The 18217-nt window shown below is 57.4% G+C and overlaps 2 protein-coding genes across 2 annotated transcripts; both read left to right on the top strand.

Annotated features, from left to right (window-relative positions):
- Positions 1-11967: 11967 nt before the first annotated feature.
- Positions 11968-12996, top strand: LOC103630369 (uncharacterized). The gene has a single exon (XM_008651429.4). The coding sequence runs from the start codon at positions 12205-12207 to the stop codon at positions 12577-12579; it is 375 nt and encodes a 124-aa protein (XP_008649651.1). The 5' UTR covers positions 11968-12204; the 3' UTR covers positions 12580-12996.
- Positions 12997-13562: 566 nt separating this feature from the next.
- On the top strand, positions 13563-14351 carry LOC100279127 (uncharacterized). Its single transcript, NM_001352985.1, has 2 exons — positions 13563-13683; positions 13793-14351. The coding sequence occupies exon 2, from the start codon at positions 13801-13803 to the stop codon at positions 14110-14112; it is 312 nt and encodes a 103-aa protein (NP_001339914.1). The 5' UTR covers positions 13563-13683; positions 13793-13800; the 3' UTR covers positions 14113-14351.
- The last annotated feature ends 3866 nt before the right edge of the window (positions 14352-18217 follow it).

The raw sequence follows: 18217 nt of genomic DNA, 5'->3' as shown, positions 1-18217 counted from the left end.
TCCCAAGTTCTCGGGCTGGTATGTTGACGCTGTCAACGGTTTGGCCGGAGCCGGGTTTGCGAGAGCAGCCCCCGAGCCTCTGCACAGGGCGAGAGGGCGATCAGGGACAGACTCGGCTTTTTTACATACGCCCCTGCGTCGCCTTTCCGCAAGGAGGAGGGGGGAAAGCGCCATGTTGCCCTCGATGGGCGCCGAACATGGTGTCTCCGGTGAGCTGCAAGCGGGTAATCCGAGTGGACGTCTGTGCCCCGTTCGTTAGGGGTCGGCTAGGGGCCCAGAGGCACGCCCAAAAGTACCTGTGGGTGATCTGCCGGACCCGGTCCCCTGGCGACGGGGTCCGAGGGCTCGATGCCTCCCTCTGATGGGATTCCGTTACAAGATCGTTCCCGCTGGTCTCGGAAATGTCCTAGGGTACCTCGGGAGCGCAGCCCGAGCCTTGGTTATGTATCGAACGTACCCATGGTCATCCCTCGCTCGGCGTCTGAGGCGGCTGTGAACCCTTCGGGGGCCAGCCTTCGAACCCCTGATCAGTAGTGGGCGCGGAGCCCGAGTAGCCTGAGGCGGCCGTGGAACCCTTCCGAGGGGCCGACCTTTGAACCTCTGACCAGTAGTGGGTGTAGGGCCCACGCGATCTGAGGCGGCTGTCGAACCCTTCCGAGGGGCCAGCCTTCGAACCTCTGATCAGTAGGGGGGGCTCGGAGCCCGGTTCCTTCTCGGGGAAGGATCCTTTTCGGGGTATCCCCCTTTCCCGGTCCCTGTTGCAAGAGAGAGAAAGAGGAAAAAGGGAAAAGGATACGAATTCGAACGACGCGGCGTACCTTTTTTGACGCGGTCATTATGGCGAAGGCGAAGCGTCGCCCGCTTCTCCTGCCAGAGGCGTCGTCTGTCCTGCCGCGGAGTTAATGCGACGGGGCGAGTGGTTGGCAGGGCGGCCGCTGTGTGTGCGCAAGCCGTTCGAGGAACGGATCACGGGCGCGTTGTCTTCACGCCGTGAGAGAGGGTTCTCTCGCTGCCCCCGGACGGGACGTGAGCTTGGCTGACGACGTGACCACTGCTCCTGCCCGCCTGCCACCGCCATTACTATCGGCCCACTTTTGGCCGCATTGACCGTCGCGCCAGGCTGGCGCTGCTGGGTCACGCGCTGGGTCGCCTCGAGTCGCGGTATTGGTTCCACGGTCGAGGAGGCGCGGTAGTGGCGCAAGTGGCGGTGCTGTTGTATGCACGAAGCATTCGGCGCGCCGGTTGCATGACGCGTGGGCCTGGGCCTCCATGCTGGGCGTGTTGGGAGTCGGAGAAGCGCACCCACTTGGCGCGGTTGCATGCCGCCTGCATGGTTGCCCGCCCCTTTCGCCCGTTGGTCTGGGCAAAAGTGGAGAGTCGCTTGTAACCGCTGGGCGGTTGTACGCACCGCGCACGGCGGTTTGGCTTCTTCCGCTCTGAGCCGGCTTGCATGACGTGTGGGACCCAGCCCCCACGCCGTAGGGGAGGACCTTGGAGTGTGTTGGAGGAGACTCAGCCCACGACGGCTGGGGACGCAAGTAGGGAGAGCCGCCTTTAAAAGGGGGGTGACTCCCTTGGAAGGCGACCATGTCTTCGCGCTCCCTTATGCATCGTGTCTTTCCACCTTCCAAGCCCCCGGATGGGGGATATCCACCGTCTTTCCGCCTCGTCGTTGGAGGACGCAACTCCATGGGAGTTGGTACCTTTCAGCCATCGTTCGGCTTCAAGGATTTTCATCACACAGCCCGGTTGCACCCCCTCCGCTGGTGGTCACCCAAGACGGTGACTTCCAGCCCCTGGATGGAGAGAGGCAAGCCGGGCTGTGATCTTGGTCCCGCCCTCAGCCTCGAGGGTGTTTGTCATCCTCGCTGGGGCGGGGAGCGAGGCGAGCCGGGGCTCTACCTCCCGCGCGGGCCGGCGGGCCACCTCTTCTTCCAGCTTCTGGTGGTGGCAAACACCCTCCAGCTCTGCGGAGGAGACGTCCTCCAGCCATGCCGGGGAAGGCGAACTGTTGCTGCCCAGCTAGGATGCAACATTCCGCCCTCTTCCTTGCATTCGTGGCAAGGACGGCAGCGAGGACCTGCCGGTGCGCTTGGGAGCGGCCCGCTCTTTGGCTTTAATAGCTGGTTCGCGTCCCTTGAGCGGGAACGCGAATGAGAGCCCTCCGGCGGCCGCGTCCGTCCTGGGACCATGGCTGCTGCTGCAGAGGTCGCTGGCGGGTCCCCCGGTGTTCGTCGCCCCGCAGGCTCGAGGTTGTTCGTACCCGCGGGGACGGAACCAGAGTTCCGTTTGTAATGGCACTTTGGATGCTAGTGTGTTTGTTCATTGTGGCTGTCGCGGCCTGAACATGTATGTAATTTTTCGGCACGGGGCCGTGTTTTTTCCTCATTTTCGAGCACTAAGACTCGCCTGTTGGTTGTCTGAACCGCTTCACCAAGTGTGAGTCGCCCCGTGTAAAGGTGACGAGTGAGGTATCCGTATCTCGGAGGTGTAGGAGTCCCTCGGCTTGGTCGGCCTTGTTGTCCGAGGCTTCTCTAGCTTAGTTAAAGGAACCCCTCGACCGCTCTTTGATGAGCCGAGGCCAGGGGTAGCGGTATCAGCATGAACAGGGGCAGAGTTGGCTCGAAAAGGAAACCTGATTAGCCGGAGCCTAGCCGGGTCGTCCGTTAGCGGGACCGACACCGGAGTTGACCAGTCGAGGCCTCGGGTCGGGCTGACGTCCTTGGAGGACGGCTGGCCGAGGCCCCGGGGTGACCGGCCGAGCCGCCTGCTCGGGCCGGATTCCCGGAGAAGACCCTGGCAGCGATTGCCCGGGCGTGGCGATGACGTCGTCCTTTAGAGTGGAGATCCTCGGACCGCGTCGCCGTCCGAGGCCAGGTCGGACCTCGCCGAAGGTGTCGTCGATGCCGAGGGTGCCGCTGCTCCCTTCAGCCGTTGAGATCCGAGCCTGCAGGATCGGATTATCTTGTAGCGTGTGTTTTCTGCGGCCGCCGAGGCCTAAACACACCTTCGCCGTGTTGTAAAGCTGCGTCTCTTTTCCTCTTGTTTCGAGTATCTGGAATTTTTTGTCGGTAACAGAATTGTTTTGCGCGAGCGAGAGTTGCTTCTCACGGAAGGTGATGAGTGAGGTATCCGTATCCCGGAGGCGTAGGAGTCCCTCGGCTCGGTCGGCCTTGCCGCTTACGCGCACTCTTGCCCGTCCATGGGGTTCTGTTCCCGACGCAGTCGAGAAGGCTCAAATAGTCGCTTCGGCAGAAGAGCTTCCGAACGTGAAGACTTGTTCGGTCCACGGAATCACTTATTCGAACGTGAGTTACTTATCGCAGAAGGTGATGAGCGAGGTATCCGTATCCCGGAGGCATAGGAGTCCCTCGGCTCGGTCAGCCTTGGCTGCTTACGTGTACTCCGTCGTTTTCAGGATCCACTTTCGAAGTAGTCGAAAAGCACGAAAGACATTCTGGCAGAAAAGATCTTTTTTCGAGGAAAAAATTCGACGCAGAGGGGGTTCCCCCCCTTTTAGCCCCCGAGGGAGGGTCGAGCTTTGCCGAGGCAAGGCTGACCCTTCCTTGATGACTAAACTTTGCGTGGGAGCGAGGTTTATGAACAACTTGAAAACATCTTAAGGGTAGAAGCGACGTAGCTGTTGGATGTTCCAAGCGTTGCTGTAGACCTCGCCTTGACTGTTGGCCAGCTTGTACGTTCCGGGCTTCAGAACTTTGGCGATGACGAACGGCCCCTCCCAGGGGGGCGTGAGCTTGTGCCGCCCTCGGGCGTCTTGTCGCAGCCGAAGCACCAGGTCGCCCACCTGGAGGTCTCGGGACCGGACCCTTCGGGCGTGGTAGCGTCGCAGGGACTGCTGGTACCGCACCGAGTGTAGTAAGGTCTTGTCCCGAGCCTCCTCCAGCTGGTCCAGCGAGTCTTCTCGGCTAGCTTGGTTGCTTTGGTCGGTGTAGGCCCTCGTCCTCGGGGAGCCGTATTCCAGGTCTGTGGGCAAGACGGCCTCGACCCCGTAGACTAGGAAGAACGGCGTGAAGCCCGTGGCTCGGCTTGGCGTTGTCCTCAGACTCCAGACCACCGAGGGGAGTTCCTTCATCCATCGCTTGCCGAACTTGTTGAGGTCGTTGTAGATCCGAGGCTTGAGCCCTTGTAGAATCATGTCGTTGGCACGCTCTACTTGCCCATTTGACATGGGATGAGCCACGGCGGCCCAGTCCACCCGGATGTGATGATCCTCGCAGAAGTCCAGGAACTTTCTGCTGGTGAACTGGGTGCCGTTGTCGGTGATGATGGAGTTCGGGACCCCGAAGCGATGGATGATGTTGGTGAAGAACGCCACCGCCTGCTCGGACCTAATGCTGTTCAGGGGTCAGACCTCGATCCACTTGGAGAATTTGTCGATGGCGACCAGCAGGTGCGTGTAGCCCCCGGGTGCCTTCTGCAAGGGGCCAACGAGATCCAGACCCCACACAGCGAAAGGCCAGGTGATGGGTATCGTCTGCAGAGCCTGAGCGGGTAGGTGGGTCTGTCTTGCGTAGAACTGACACCCTTCGCAGGTGCAGACAATTCTAGTGGCGTCGGCCACCGCCGTTGGCCAATAGAAGCCTTGTCGGAAAGCATTCCCGACAAGGGCTTGAGGTGCTGCGTGATGGCCGCAAGCCCCCGAGTGTATCTCTCGCAGGAGTTCCTGACCTTCGGCGATGGAGATGCATCGCTGGAGGATGCCGGAGGGGCTGCGATGGTAGAGCTCCTTCTCATCTCCCAGCAAGACGAACGACTTGGCGCGCCGCGCCAGCCGCCGAGCTTCGGCTCGGTCGGAGGGTAGCTTTCCTCGGTGGAGGTATTGCAGGCACGGGGTCTGCCAGCTTTGATCAGGCGTGACCCCACTTCGCTCCCCCCCAACGTGCAGCGTCTCGCCCTCGGGGGCCGAGGGTACCTCGGGCTGAATCGAGGATGCCTCGGGCCGAGCCGAGGGTGCCTCGAACTGAGCCGAGGGTACCTCGGGCTGGGCCGAGGGTGCCTCGGGTTCGGGCGTGTCGTCGATCTTGACGGAGGGTTGATGCAGATCCCGGGAGAAGACGTCCGGGGGAACCGTCGTTCGCCCCGAGGCTATTTTAGCCAGCTCGTCCGCAGTTTCGTTGTAGCGCCGAGCAATGTGGTTGAGCTCGAGCCCGTAGAACTTGTCTTCCAGGCGCCGAACCTCATCGCAGTAGGCCTCCATCTTCGGGTCGCGGCAGTGGGAGTTCTTCATGACTTGGTCGATGACGAGCTGCGAGTCACCGCGAGCGTCGAGGCGTCGGACCCCTAGCTCGATGGCGATCCGCAACCCGTTGACCAGAGCCTCATACTCGGCCACATTGTTGGACGCCGGGAAATGGAGGCGTAGCACGTAGCGTAGGTGCTTCCCGAGGGGCGAGATGAAGAGTAGGCCTGCGCCGGCTCCTGTCTTCATCAGCGACCCGTCGAAGAACATGGTCCAGAGCTCCGGCTGGATCGGAGCTGTTGGGAGCTGAGTGTCGACCCATTCAGCTACGAAGTCCGCCAAGACCTGGGACTTGATGGCCTTCCGAGGAGCGAACGAGATTGTCTCGCCCATGATTTCCACTGCCCACTTTGCAATCCTTCCTGAGGCCTCCCGGCACTGGATGATCTCCCCCAGGGGGAAGGATGACACCACAGTTACCGGATGAGACTCGAAGTAGTGTCGTAGCTTTCGCCGCGTTAGGATCACCGCGTACAGCAGCTTCTGAACTTGTGGGTAGCGGATCTTAGTTTCGGACAGTACCTCGCTGACGAAGTAGACTGGCCTCTGAACGGGCAATGCTTGCCCCTCTTCTTGCCTCTCGACCACAATCGCGGCGCTAACCACCTGAGTGGTCGCGGCGACGTAGACCAAGAGGGCTTCTCCGGCAGCTGGGGGTACCAAGATAGGCGCCTTCGTGAGGAGCGCCTTCAGGTTCCCGAGGGCTTCCTCGGCCTCAGGGGTCCAAGTGAAGCACTCGGCCTTCCTTAAGAGGCGGTACAGAGGTAGACCTCTTTCGCCGAGGCGTGACATGAAGCGGCTCAGAGCCGCGAGGCATCCCATGACCCTCTGTACGCCTTTCAAGTCCTTGATGGGCCCCATGCTGGTGATAGCTGCGATCTTCACCGGGTTGGCTTTGATGCCCCGCTCGGAGACGATGAACCCCAAGAGCATGCCTCGTGGCACCCCGAAAACACACTTTTTGGGATTGAGCTTGACGCCCTTTGCCTTGAGACATCAGAATGTCACTTCAAGGTCGGAAAGGAGGTCGGAGGCTTTCCTCGTCTTGACCACGATGTCATCGACGTAGGCCTCGACCGTGCGGCCGATGTGTTCGCCGAACACGTGGTTCATGCACCGCTGGTACGTCGCGCCCGCATTCCTCAAGCTGAACGACATGGTGACATAGCAGTACATGCCGAAGTGCGTGATGAAAGAAGTCGTGAGCTGGTCGGACTCTTTCATCCTGATTTGGTGATACCCCGAGTAGGCATCGAGGAAAGACAGGGTTTCGTACCCAGCAGTGGAATCCACGATTTGGTCGATACGAGGCAGAGGGTAGGGAACCTTCGGACATGCTTTGTTGAGACCAGTGTAGTCTACACACATCCGCCATTTCCCCCCTTTCTTTCTCACAAGCACAGGGTTGGCAAGCCATTCGGGATGGAATACCTCCTTGATGAACCCTGCCGCCATTAGCTTGTGGATCTCCTCGCCTATGGCTCTGCGCTTCTCCTCGTCGAATCGGCGCAGAGGCTGCTTGACGGGTCGGGCTCCGGCTCGAATGTCCAGCGAGTGCTCGGCGACATCCCTCGGTATGCCGGGCATGTCCGAGGGACTCCACGCGAAGACGTCGGCGTTCGCGTGGAGAAAGTCGACGAGCACTGCTTCCTATTTGGGACCGAGCTTGGAGCCGATCCGGACTTGCTTGGAGGCGTCACTGCTGGGGTCGAGGGGGACGGACTTAACCGTCTCCGTTGGCTCAAAGTTGCCGGCGTGACGCTTCACGTCTGGGACCTCCTTTGAGAGGCTCTCCAGGTCGGCGATGAGGGCCTCGGACTCGGCGAGGGCCTTGGCGTACTCCACGCACTCCACATCGCATTCGAACGCGTGTTTGTATGTGGGGCCGACGGTGATGACCCCGTTGGGGCCCGGCATCTTGAGCTTCAGGTAGGTGTAGTTGGGGACGGCCATGAACTTCGCGTAGCATGGCCTCCCCAGTACCGCGTGGTAGGTTCCTCGGAACCCAACCACCTCGAACGCCAGGGTCTCCCTTCGGAAGTTGGAGGGTGTCCCGAAGCAGACGGGAAGGTCGAGCTGTCCGAGGGGCTGGACGCGCTTCCCGGGAATGATCCCATGGAAGGGCGCATCGCCTGCCCGGATGGAGGACAGATCGACATGCAGGAGCCCGAGGGTCTCGGCGTAGATGATGTTGAGGCTGCTGCCTCCGTCCATGAGGACCTTGGTGAGCCTGACGTCGCCGATGATGGGGTCGACGACGAGCGGGTATTTCCCCGGGCTAGGCACATGGTCGGGGTGGCCGGCTTGGTCGAAGGTGATGGGCTTGTCTGACCAGTCTAGGTAGACTGGCGCCGCCACCTTCACCGAACAGACCTCCCGGCGCTCTTGCTTGTGGTGCCAAGACGAGGCGTTCACCGCTTGCCCACCATAGATCATGAAGCAATCGCGGACCTCGGGGAACTCTCCTGCCTGGTGATCTTCCTTCTTGTCGTTGTCGCGGGCCTTGCCACCCTCCGCGGGTGGCCCGGCCCTGTGGAAGTGGCGCCGAAGCATGACGCACTCCTCAAGGGTGTGCTTGACGGGCCCCTGGTGATAGGGGCACGGCTCCTTGAGCATCTTATCGAAGAGGTTGGCACCTCCGAGGGGCTTCCGAGGGTTCTTGTACTCGGCGGCGGCGACAAGGTCCGTGTCGGCGGCGTCGCGTTTCGCTTGCGACTTCTTCTTGCCCTTCTTCTTGGCGCCGCACTGAGTTGACGCCTCGGGGGCATCTTCCGAAGGGCGGCCCTGGGGCTGCTTGTCCTTCCGGAAGATAGCCTCGACCGCCTCCTGGCCGAAGGCGAACTTGGTGGCGATGTCCATCAGCTCGCTCGCCCTGGTGGGGGTCTCGCGACCCAGCTTGCTCACCAGGTCGCGGCAGGTGGTGCCGGCGAGGAACGCGCCGATGACATCCGAGTCGGTGATGTTGGGCAGCTCGGTGCGCTGCTTCGAGAATCGCCGGATGTAGTCCCGGAGAGACTCTCCCGGCTGCTGTCGGCAGCTCCGAAGGTCCCAGGAATTCCCGGGGCGCACGTACGTGCCCTGGAAATTGCCGGCGAAAGCTTGGACCAGGTCGTCCCAGTTGGAGATCTGCCCCGGAGGCAGGTGCTCCAACCAGGCGCGAGCGGTGTCGGAGAGGAACAGGGGGAGGTTGCAGATGATGAGGTTGTCATCGTCCGTTCCACCCAGCTGACAGGCCAGACGGTAGTCCGCGAGCCACAGTTCCGGTCTCGTCTCCCCCGAGTACTTTGTGATAGTAGTCGGGGGTCGGAACCGGGTCGGGAACGGCGCCCGTCGGATGGCCCGGCTGAAGGCCTGCGGACCGGGTGGTTCGGGCGAGGGACTCCGATCCTCCCCGCTGTCGTAGCGTCCCCCACGCCTGGGGTGGTAGCCTCGGCGCACCCTCTCGTCGAGGTGGGCCCGACGGTCGCGGTGATGGTGCTTGTTGCCGAGGCGACCCGGGGCCGCAGGCGCTGTGTTGCGCGTGCGTCCGGTGTAGACCGAGGCTTCCCGCATGAATCGGGAAGTCGCGACATGAGGTTCCGAGGGGTACCCCTGCCTTCGGGAGGCAGAGCTCTCGGCCCGTCGGACCGTGGCGCCTTCCAGGAGATTCTTGAGCTCCCCCTGGATTCGCCGCCCCTCGGTGGTTGATGGCTCCGGCATCGCGCGGAGAAGCATCGTTGCTGCAGCCAGGTTCTGGCCGACCCCACTAGATGCGGGTGGTGGCCTGACCCTGACGTCGTTGGCGACGCGGTGCTGGAAGCCCTAGGGTGGATGACGTATTTCTCCGGCCGGGGGTTGGCCCGCCCATGCCTGCCCGACGTCCCGGCGGATCGGCTCAAGCGCTCCTGCTCCCTCGTCGAGCCTGGCCTGCACCCCGCGGATTTGCTCGAGCTGTGGGTCATGGCCCCCCGCCTGAACGGGGACCACAGCTAGTTCCCGTGGGATGTCAACGCGAGGCACCGGCCTAGGGAGATCACCGTCCTCCGGCATGCCGAGATGGTTGCCTTCGGAGGGACCCCCTAGATCGACGTGGAAGCATTCGCGACTTGGGCCGCAGTCCTCGTCGCCGAGGCTACGGCTACCGTTGGAACAGTCGGAAAGGCAGTAGTCGCATGCGGTCATGAAGTCCCGCATGGCACTAGGGTTGCTAAGTCCAGAGAAATCCCAACAGATGCTGGGCTCGTCGTCTTCCTCGGACCCAGAGGGCCCGTAGGTCGAGACGTCCGTCAGCCGGTCCCAAGGTGACCGCGTACGAAACCCCAGAGGGTTTGGACTTGCCTCTTCGAGAGCACCCGCCAAAGCGAAGCCGCTAGGCGGGTCGAGGCTGAATCCGAAAGACGTGGGATGGGAATCGGTCGGTACCTTCTGGTCAACGGGCGGCGATGAGGTCACGTCGTGGACTGACTGCGCCGTCGTCTCAGGTACAAGGTTGACGTCCAGCAAGCTTTTCGCGAGCGTGCTGGCGTTGTACGCTTGCTCGAGATTGGCGTGTCGCGGGAGACGGCGCTCGCCTTCGTCTCAAACGCGAGGTCGACGCCCGGTGCGCCCCCCGTTGGGGCGCTGGGGCCGTCGACTCGCTCGACAGCCGACGAGGCACTGCCTCCTGCTTGGCCTTAGTTGCCCCGCCTCCTCCTCCGTCGGCGGGGGAGAGGATGGGGTGAGCTCGAAGGTTGTTCTTCCACCATGCGGGGAAGACGTCGTCGATTCCGCCGCCGGCGGGCAGGTTGTCGGCCGCCATTGTCGTTGTCGCACGACGGTGGAAGGAGTATCATGTCGTAGCTGCCGTCGAGGGACACGAACTCAAGACTCCCGAAACGGAGCACCGTCCCGGGTTGGAGAGGTTGCTGGAGACTGCCCATCTGGAGCTTGACGGGAAGCTGTTCGTCAACACGCAGCAGGCCCCTACCTGGCGCGCCAACTGTCGGCGTTTCGAGACCGGGGGGTCCCTAGGCCGACGAGTGAATGTCGTCGCGTGCCCCAGCCTAGATGGGTCGAGCGCGAGGCCGAGCGCGAAGGGGGGAGAGCGAGGCGGCCGGAGACCAGCGTGAGAGAGGTGGGAATCCTGCGGCCTTCGTGTTCGTCCTGCGCCCAGGTCGGGTGCGCTTGCAGTAGGGGGTTACAAGCGTCCACGCGGGAGAGGGAGCGAGCGGCCTCAAGCGAGCGCGTACCTCGTCCTCGTCCCCGCGCGGCCAACCCTCTCTAAGAGGGCCCTGGTCCTTCCTTTTATAGGCGTAAGGAGAGGATCCAGGTGTACAATGGGGGGTGTAGCAGAGTGCTACGTGTCTAGCAGGGGAGAGCCAACGCCCTAAGTAAATGCCGTTGTGGCAGCCGGAGAGATCTTGGCACCCAGCTGGTGTGATGTCGTGGCCATCGGAGGAACGATGGAGCCTGGCGGAGGGACAGTTGTCGGAGCTGTTGAGTCCTTGCTGACGTCCTCTTGCTTCCGTAAGGGGGCTAAGAGCCGCCGTCGTCACAGAGTATGCAGGGCGCCATCATCGCCTATCTGGCGGAGCGAGCCAGATGGGACACCGGTCTTGTTCCCCGTGGCCCGAGTCAGCTCGGGGTAGGGTGATGATGGTGCCTCCTGTTGACGTGGCTGGTCTGCGCCCTAGGTTGGGCGACGTGGAAGCTCCTCCGAAGCCGAGGTCGAGTCTGTCTTCCGTGGCCGAGGTTGAGTCCGAGCCCCCGGGTCGGGCGAGGCGGAGGTCGCCGGCTGATGCCGGGGCGGAGTCCGAGCCCTGGGGTCGGGCGAAGCGGAGTTCGTCGTCTTCTGGTCCTTAGCCCGAGTCCGAGCCCTGGGTCGGGCGGAGTTCGCCGTCTTCCGGGACTTAGCCCGAGTCCGAGCCTTGGGTCGGGCGGAGTTCGCCGTCTTCCGGGACTTAGCCCGAGTCCGAGCCCTGGGTCGGGCGGAGTTCGCCGTCTTCCGGGACTTAGCCCGAGTCCGAGCCCTGGGTCGGGCGGAGTTCGCCGTCTTCCGGGACTTAGCCCGAGTCCGAGCCCTGGGTCGGGCGGAGTTCGCCATCTTCTGGGACTTAGCCCGAGTCCGAGCCCTGGGTCGGGCGGAGCGGAGCTTCCTATGGTGCCTTCGACCGGGCCTGACTGCCTGTCAGCCTCACTCTGTCGAGTGGCACCGCAGTCGGAGCGGCGCAGGCGGCGCTGTCTTTCTGTCAGGCCGGTCAGTGGAGCGGCGAAGTGACGACGGTCACTTCGGCTCTGGGGGGCGCGCGTCAGGATAAAGGTGTCAGGCCGCCTTTGCATTAACTGCTCCTGTGACTTGGTCGGTCGGTGCGGCGATTTGGTCAGGGTTGCTTCTTAGCGAAGACAGGGCCTCGGGCGAGCCGCGAACACATTTGCCGCTGGAGGGGGGGGCCTCGGGCGAGACGGAGATCCTCCGGGGTCGGCTGCCCTTGTCCGAGGCTAGGCTCGGGCGAGGCGTGATCGAGTCACTCGTATGGACCGATCCCTGACTTAATCGCACCCATCAGGCCTTTGCAGCTTTATGCTGATGGGGGTTATCAGCTGAGAATTAGGAGCCTTGAGGGTACCCCTAATTATGGTCCACGACAATAGTGCAGAACAATATTTTGCACGGTCATATGTGCGCTGTGCTGAGCACGAACTAACACGGTTTGAAAAAAGAATATGTAGGAATGCCTTCGTCATCTTTAAATTTTGTCCAGTTTTGTTTATTTTATCATTTACCTAGTTGTTTGCACAGCAAGTCCCTACCTGTTTTGAGCTATGATAAGCTTTAGTTAATTCCATTTAGATGAGCTTTACCTGCAATAATAGAGTAAGAGGGGTGTTGCATTGCATAGAAGGTCCGAGCCAACCAGACCAAACTCCCCTGAACCAGACCACCAGCAAAAACCCGTTCACCTCACAGGTTGCGTTGCGATCCGGTGATGGAAGGCCTCATCCCGCTGCTCTACAAGGCCATCAAGGACCGGCGGAGCAACGCCGGCGGCGGTGGGCGATCCTACCGCAGCGGAGGTGCCCTCCTCTCCTCCGCGCCCGTGGACCTGGACGACCCCGAGCAGAGGAGGCGGTGGCTGCAGCAGGAGCTGCGGTCCCCGGTGCACGCGGGCCACACCCACACGGCGAGGGCGGCGGCGGCGGCGGCGGCGGCGGCGGCGGCCGAGGGGTCGCCGCTGCACCGGCGGAACCTGTCGCTGGAGGAGCTGGCGGGCGAGGTGGGGCTCTCGCCCGACCGGCGGCTCCGGGTGCCGCTGCCCAAGGCCAGGAGCGTCCGCGCCTTCGCCTGCATCGGCGCCGCCTGATTGCCGCCCCCAACCGAGCGCGCGCGCGGGCGTAGGCGTACGTTAGGGTCGGTCGTTCACGAGCATGGCAAGGTCACTCATCAAGCTGTATGTGTACATACATATGTGTCGTTATTTGATTTTGATCGTGTTGGAGAACTCGAGATTGTATAATATGCCATGCTAGCTAGTGCAAGGTTTGTTTTGACGTTCTTGATGGGAGCAGCTGGCAGCGGGTGATCTTTTCGCGATTCTTTCTCATCAGTTGCTAGCAATAATAATTGCTTACAGATGGCAACTTTTGTCCAGCTTCCTTCCATTCGAATTGAAGCGATCGCCTGGCAAAGTTTGCGCAACAAACAGCTTTGCAAATATGTCTTCACTGAGCACACCGATCTCGATTATCGACCGTGTATGAATAAACAACGATTTCTTCTAGCTGTCCAAGATTTCCAAGGTTGATCACCATGTATGCAACCTTTTTTCTAGTAGTATTTGGAGGCACCAGTCTGGCTCTGGCCTGGTTTGCGTTTTGCAGCATTTTTTAAGAGGAATTTGCGTTTCTACAGCTGTACCTGGCTAGTTGATCTTTTGTCTAGGCGATGTCGAAACGGAAGCAGCGTGACAGGCCCAGTGAGCCCAGCAGCCGCTCCAGTCGCTATTGGGCCTTGGTGACGAGCAGCAACCATCCGATTGGCGATTGGTGGGGTGGGAATGTGAGCAACGCGTGAGCTGGCTCTCGGTTAGGCAAATCGCTGTAACGGTCCAGCAAAACCAGCGGTGGCAATGGCAATGCCATCAGTAGCGCACGCAAGTTGTCCCCTGATCGGTACATGGCCGCATGCAAAGTTGCAGTTGCAAGGCTCATGTGACCATCTCAACCGAATTTGTCCACATACGGCAAAAATCTCAGTGACACCCTTACTTTCCATATAATGGTATCCTAGGCGTACTTGCATTGCAACCCAAATATCATCCGCAATCCCCATCTTACCCTGTCCCTTACTATTAAACCAAGCCATGGACTGAGCTAAACCAAAACACCGAGAAAAGAAGATAGACGGATCCTCCCGGTGAACGAACATGTCGCCAAGAGAGTGGATCCACGACGGAGACTACACCCCGGTAATCGTGGTCATGATTTTCATTGTGCTGCTCACAGTCGCGTCCGTGCTTTTCTCCCATTATTGCGTCGGGGACCGGGCGTTCATGCGCACTGGTTATGACTTTGAAGGCTATGTGATGCGCAAGTTCGCCGTTTGCGTCGACAGTGGCCTTCCCAAGCGGGCACATCATGATATAAAGAATACAAACCCTCATGAGGTTAGGGTTGAGGTCGTGGAAGAGGTGCATGCATCAGAGCCCTCTACTCCTGCTCTTCCTCTTGCTACGCCTGCTCCTCCTACTGCTCCTTACCATGTTGCTACGGGAGCAAGAGCAGAAGAAGTACCATCGGCGGCCGAGGAGGAGCAGGAGGAAGATGAGGACTGGGAGGATGATGGCGACGATGAGGAATTTGATTTCGAGGAAGAAGGAGACCTTCTAAACCTATGATCTAGGTTTGCGGAACTTCTAGGGTCCTTTAAAACTAGCCTTCATGTGTTTCTTAAAATATACCCTTTTCAAGGTATTCAAGGGGCAACGAATCTGATCATGGAGGATCGAGAATAATGAGAACTAAAAGTGTTGTCAATTTCCTTATGCATGTCCTTTCCATGGTATTTAATTACCTCTTTACATCAATCTATTGCTTAATTCAAACTACGGGAGGAAGGTCCGTGCCGTCTTGGTCTATTTCATATCTTTGGATTAAGATCTAAACGGCTAACGCGAGCGCGGGAACGATGTGTTTGAACAATATGCATACGTAGGATTTACACTTCCACCCTCCTTAGAGCATAAATTCTGAATTTGAACCACACAAACTTTTTAATTAATGTTGACCTACACTCCGAGTATGCAAGTAAACTCTTATAACACACCTAAATATTTATTTCAATTTTATCTTCGATAAAAAAATAATGAAAAAAGATGTTATCAATTATATTTGCATGCAAACTATACAGATATATTTCATCACATATTTAATGAAGCTCATTTGTTATTGAAAATATTATTGTTCTCTTCTACAAACATGGTTCAACTTATGACGAGTTAAGTTAGGACAATTGAAAAACCTACTATATTTCAGCACTGAAAGGGAAGTGTGCCCTTGGGCCATTTCTATGTATTTTGGTGATTGAGTGCCAACACATGTGCTTAATTGGGAATTTATGTACATGGATGAACAAGGTGAAAATCATGAAGTAAAGGTATGTTTCTAAGCCTTAATACATTGGTTTTAAGTACTAATATATTTGTCTAAGTGTTAGAAACAGAAAGAAGAAGAATAGAGAAAAGGAGAAGGGACTTGGCTGTGTGCTGCCAAGACCCAGCTCGGTCTGGAGCACCGGACTGTCCGGTGTGCACCGGACAGTGTCCGGTGCGCCAGGCTGGCGCGACTCAAACTGGCCGCTCTCGGGAAATTGGCCGGCGACTTCGGCTAAAATTCACCGGACTGTCCGGTGTGCACCGGACTGTCCGGTGAGCCAACGGTCGGCCAGGGCCAACGGTCGGCCGCGCAATCCGCGCGGGACACGTGGCCAAGCCAACGGTCGGAAGACGGCACCGGACTGTCCGGTGTGCACCGGACATGTCCGGTGCGCCAACAGCGCCAGATCTGCCAACGGTCTGCAACGGTCGTCTTCGCCGTTTAAGGAAACAAATCGGGCACCGGACAGTGTCCGGTGTGCACCGGACTGTCCGGTGCCCCCGACGACAGAAGGCAAGGATGGCCTTCCGGATTTGCTCTCAACGGCTCCTAGCTGCCTTGGGGCTATAAAAGGAGCCTCTAGGCGCATGGAGGAGACACACAAGCAACCTTTGAGCATTCTTGATCATCCACACTAAGTCTCTGCGCATTCGTTTGTGTTTCTAAGTGATTCGAGCTCTGTTCTAAGTGAGAACTCTGAGATAGTCTTGTGAGCTCGATTCTTGGCCGTGTGTGTGCACTTTTGCTGTGGATTTGTGTGTGTTGCTTCCCTCCCTTACTCTGTGTTTCATTTGTGATCATATACTTGTAAGGGCAAGAGACTCCAATTTGTGGAGATTCCTTGCAAACGGGATAGTGAAAGGAAAACAAAACACCGTGGTATTCAAGTGGGTCTTTGGACCGCTTGAGAGGGGTTGATTGCAACCCTCGTCCGTTGGGACGCCACAACGTGGAGTAGGCAAGCGTTGGTCTTGGCCGAACCACGGGATAAAACCACTGTGTCACTCTGTGCTTGATTCTCTTGTGGTACTGTGTTTTGTTGAGATTGTTGAGACTTCACCTTAGCCACTTGGCAATAATCGTGCTAACACTTAACAAGTTTTTGTGGCTTAAGTTTGAAGTTTTTACAGGAGCACCTATTCACCCCCCCCCTCTAGGTACTCTCAATTGGTATCGGAGCCGTTCTCTTCAAGAAAGGGACTAACCGCCCGAAGAGATGGATCCTAAGGGGAAGGGAATTGTGATCAATGACAAGGAGAAGGAGTCCTTCGTCAACGAGCCAAGGGATGACAAGTCCAATGACTCGGGCTCGGGCCACAAGCGAAGAGATGGGAAGAAGAAAAAGACAAGACGCATCAAGGAGATCGTCTACTACGACAGCGATGAGTCCTCTTCTTCCCAAAAGGACGACGACTACGACAAACAAAGGAAACCGGTTAATTCGAACTTTTCTTTTGATTACTCTCGTATTCCGCAAAGTTCACATTCTCATTTGCTCTCCATTCCACTCGGCAAGCCTCCACACTTTGATGGAGAGGACTACGGATTTTGGAGCCACAAAATGCGTAGTCACCTATTCTCTCTCCATCCTAGTATATGGGAGATTGTAGAGAGTGGAATGCATTTTGATAGTTCGGATAGTCCCATGTTCATTAATGAACAAATTCATAAGAATGCACAAGCTACTACTGTTCTTCTAGCTTCCTTGTGCAGGAATGAATACCATAAGGTGAGCGGCTTGGATAACGCCAAGCAAATCTGGGACACCCTCAAGATTTCTCATGAGGGGAACGACGTCACCTTACTCACCAAGATGGAGTTGGTGGAGGGCGAGCTTGGACGGTTCGCAATGATAAGGGGCGAGGAGCCAACGCAAACATACAATCGGCTCAAGACCCTTATCAACAAGATAAGAAGCTACGGGAGCACGCGATGGACGGACCACGACGTCGTCCGCCTAATGCTAAGGTCATTTACCGTTCTTGATCCTCACTTGGTGAACAATATACGTGAAAATCCCAGGTACACCAAGATGTCGCCCGAAGAAGTTCTTGGGAAATTTGTTAGCGGGCGAATGATGATCAAGGAGGCGAGATATGTGGACGACGCCTTGAATGGTCCGATCAACGAGCCGCAACCTCTCGCTCTCAAGGCAACACGAAGCAAGGAGGCGCTACCTAGCAAGGTGGCACAAATTGAGGCGGCCGGACTCAACGATGAAGAGATGGCTCTCATCATCAAGAGATTCAAGACGGCGCTAAATGGTCGCAAGGGGCAGCCAAGCAAGACCAAGACCAAGGGGAAGCGCTCATGCTTCAAATGCGGTAAGCTTGGTCATTTTATCGCTAACTGTCCCGATAATGAAAGTGACCAGGAAAAGGGGAACAAAAGAGAAAAGAAGAAGCAATACAAGAAGGCAAAGGGCGAGGCGCATCTAGGAAAGGAGTGGGACTCGGATTGCTCCTCCTCCGACTCCGACAACGAAGGACTCGCCGCCACTGCCTTCAACAAATCGGCTCTCTTCCCCAACGAGCGTCTCACATGTCTTATGGCAAGGGAGAAGAAGGTGAGTACTCAAGACTCCACTTATGCTTCTTCTAGTGATAGTGAGTCTAGTGATGATGACATAGATTATTCATGCTTGTTCAAGGGCTTAGATAGATCTAAGATAGATAAAATCAATGAATTGATTGATGCATTGAATGAAAAGGATAGGCTTTTAGAAAAGCAGGAGGATTTATTGTATGATGAACATGATAAATTTGTAGAGGCACAAAAATCATATGCTTTAGAAGTAAAAAGAAATGAAATGCTTTCCTATGAACTATCTACTTGTCATGAAACCATTTCTACTTTACAAGGTGTTAACAATGATTTAAATGCTAAGTTAGAAGTAGCAAATAAATCTAATTCTTGTGTAGAACATGTTAAGATTTGCACTAGGTGTAAGGATTTCGATGTTGATGCCTGTAGTGAACATCTAGTTTTAATTTCCAAATTAAATAAGGAAGTGGCTAGTCTTAATGCCCAACTTAAGACTAGCAAGAATGAAGTTGATAAAATAAAATTTGCAAGGGATGCCTATACAATTGGTAGACACCCCTCAATTAAGGATGGTCTTGGCTTCAAGAGAGAGGCCAAGAACTTAACAAGCCATAAGGCTCCCATCTTCGTCAAGGAGAAAGGGAAGGCCCCTATGGCTAGTAATGCTAAAAAGAACCATGCTTTTATGTATTATGATAGGAGAAATGCTAGAAATGCTTATAATGATTTTGATTCACATGTTTATGATTCTCATACCATGTTTGCCTCTAGTTCTTCTTATAAGCATGATAGGGATATGCCTAG

This window comes from Zea mays, chromosome 6 (genome assembly GCF_902167145.1).
Source record: "Zea mays cultivar B73 chromosome 6, Zm-B73-REFERENCE-NAM-5.0, whole genome shotgun sequence".
Taxonomy (NCBI): Eukaryota; Viridiplantae; Streptophyta; class Magnoliopsida; order Poales; family Poaceae; genus Zea; species Zea mays.
Note: the sequence above shows the minus strand (reverse complement) of the source record. Positions and strands in the feature narration are given on the sequence as shown.